The sequence below is a fragment of the Kryptolebias marmoratus genome, linkage group LG19 (assembly GCF_001649575.2).
Source record: "Kryptolebias marmoratus isolate JLee-2015 linkage group LG19, ASM164957v2, whole genome shotgun sequence".
NCBI classification, from domain to species: Eukaryota; Metazoa; Chordata; class Actinopteri; order Cyprinodontiformes; family Rivulidae; genus Kryptolebias; species Kryptolebias marmoratus.
The window spans coordinates 12645314-12647024 of NC_051448.1; the positions used below are offsets into that span (position 1 = coordinate 12645314).

General features: G+C 56.7%; 1 protein-coding gene across 1 annotated transcript; it reads left to right on the forward strand.

The window, feature by feature from the left end:
* Positions 1 to 387: 387 nt before the first annotated feature.
* Positions 388 to 1705, forward strand: lratd1 (LRAT domain containing 1). Its single transcript, XM_017427279.3, has 2 exons — positions 388 to 557; positions 849 to 1705. The coding sequence occupies exon 2, from the start codon at positions 886 to 888 to the stop codon at positions 1678 to 1680; it is 795 nt and encodes a 264-aa protein (XP_017282768.1). The 5' UTR covers positions 388 to 557; positions 849 to 885; the 3' UTR covers positions 1681 to 1705.
* Positions 1706 to 1711: the final 6 nt, after the last annotated feature.

A 1711-nucleotide genomic window follows, 5' to 3' on the forward strand; every position in this document is an offset into this window, starting at 1 on the left:
GGGGGGGGGGGGGGGGGTATTTGGGCGCACATGATCTAGGAGCCGTTTTGGAACATTTTGCTGCGCAGATTTCTCAGCTTGTTGTGACATATGCTGCATTTTATCCAGTCTGACTGTCGCCTCGAACTTGAATGTGGAGTTGTGCTGCTCATGTGGAGATATCCACAGCTCTCTGACAACAAAAACACCACGCCACGGTAAAAGCCGTCTGCCGCCTCCAGCCGCCCCCTGGGCGCGCCTGATTGGGTCACCTGAATGACTGGCGTGTTTCCCCCGACGGCTCCCATTGGCCCGGGTGGTTCTGGACTCCACCGAAGGGCGGAGCGCGCCGGCCGAGGCGGAGCTCTCCGTTGTACTTAAATGGACCTGGGTGCCGGGAGAGGAGAGAAGAAACGAGCTCGCTCTACAGCCGGAGCGCCCCGGTGCGTGGTGCGCAGACTGCGTGAGGGGGACTAAAAGAGGGAAATAAAGACAGCAGAAAGGGAGCAGAGGACTGAGCAGCCCTCTGTACTCATGGACCATCAGGATATCTGATCGTTTGCCCTGGGAGCGCACAGGTATCCTCTTTCTCCTCACTTTTTATTTATTGTTCTGTGCGTAAAAACACCAGACTGGCCTTTTTACGCAGCAGCTGCTATCCTAAAGCTGATTTTCTTCTCTTCTTGCTTTTTTTTTTTTTTACATTCCATCAGATTTAATGACTGACAAATTAGTGTTTGATTGTGTGACTCAGATCTCTCATCTCTGCTTGTGTTGCGGGTTGTATTTGAGCGCAAAGCTGTATCTCTTTGAGTTTTATTGATAATCCTTCTTTCTTCGTATTTGGTTTTTTTTTTCTTTCTCCCCAGACACCGCAGTCCATGCCTCTGCCTTGCCAGGTCATTGATGGGAAATCAACTGGATCGGATCACCCACCTCAACTACAGCGAGCTGCCCACGGGGGATCCGTCCGGGCTGGAGAAGGACGAGCTGCGGGTCGGCGTCGCCTACTTCTTCTCTGACGAAGAGGAGGAGGTGGAGGACCGCACTCCGTCCGACTGCGGCTTCACCAAGGACCATAGCCCGACCGAGGAGGAGGGCCCCTTCTCGGTCAGCGAGGTGGAGTACTCGGCGTTCTGCTCCCAGGAATGCATCTTCTCCAAGCTGAGGGAGAACGAGGACCTGAACGTGTACTCGGCCAAAACTTTGCTGACTATGTGTAAACCGGGGGACCTGCTGGAGCTGGTGGGCACGGCGCAGGCGCCCCACTGGGTCATCTATGCGCACGACGACCAGGTCATTCACCTGCACAAGGGGGGCGAGATCCGGAAGGACAGCCTGCTGGAGGTGAGCGGCGGCCGGCGCGGGAGGATAGTCAACAATCGGTACCGATTCCGGCCGCTTCCTCCGGATCTGGTGATGCAGAACGCGGTGGGACACCTGGGCCTGAGGAGCGAGGAGATTTGCTGGACCAATTCGGAAAGTTTCGCCGCCTGGTGCCGCTTTGGGAAACGGGAGTTTAAAGCCGGGGGGGAGGCGCACTCGGCCGAGCAGCAGTATTTCCTCAAAGTGCACCTGTCCGGCAGCGGAGTGCACACGCTGGTGTTCCGCAGCCTGGAGGACATGATCCGGGAGCGGCGGCGGGTGGACGCCAGTGGAATTCTCAAAGAGCTGTCTTTGGTTAACGGGGGCAAGGACTGATCAGGGATTCCGTTTGATTCCCCCCCCCCCC

Coding starts and splice junctions, on each gene's coding strand:
- lratd1 (XM_017427279.3), top strand. CDS start 886: ATGGGAAATCAACTGGATCGGATCACCCACCTCAACTACAGCGAGCTG.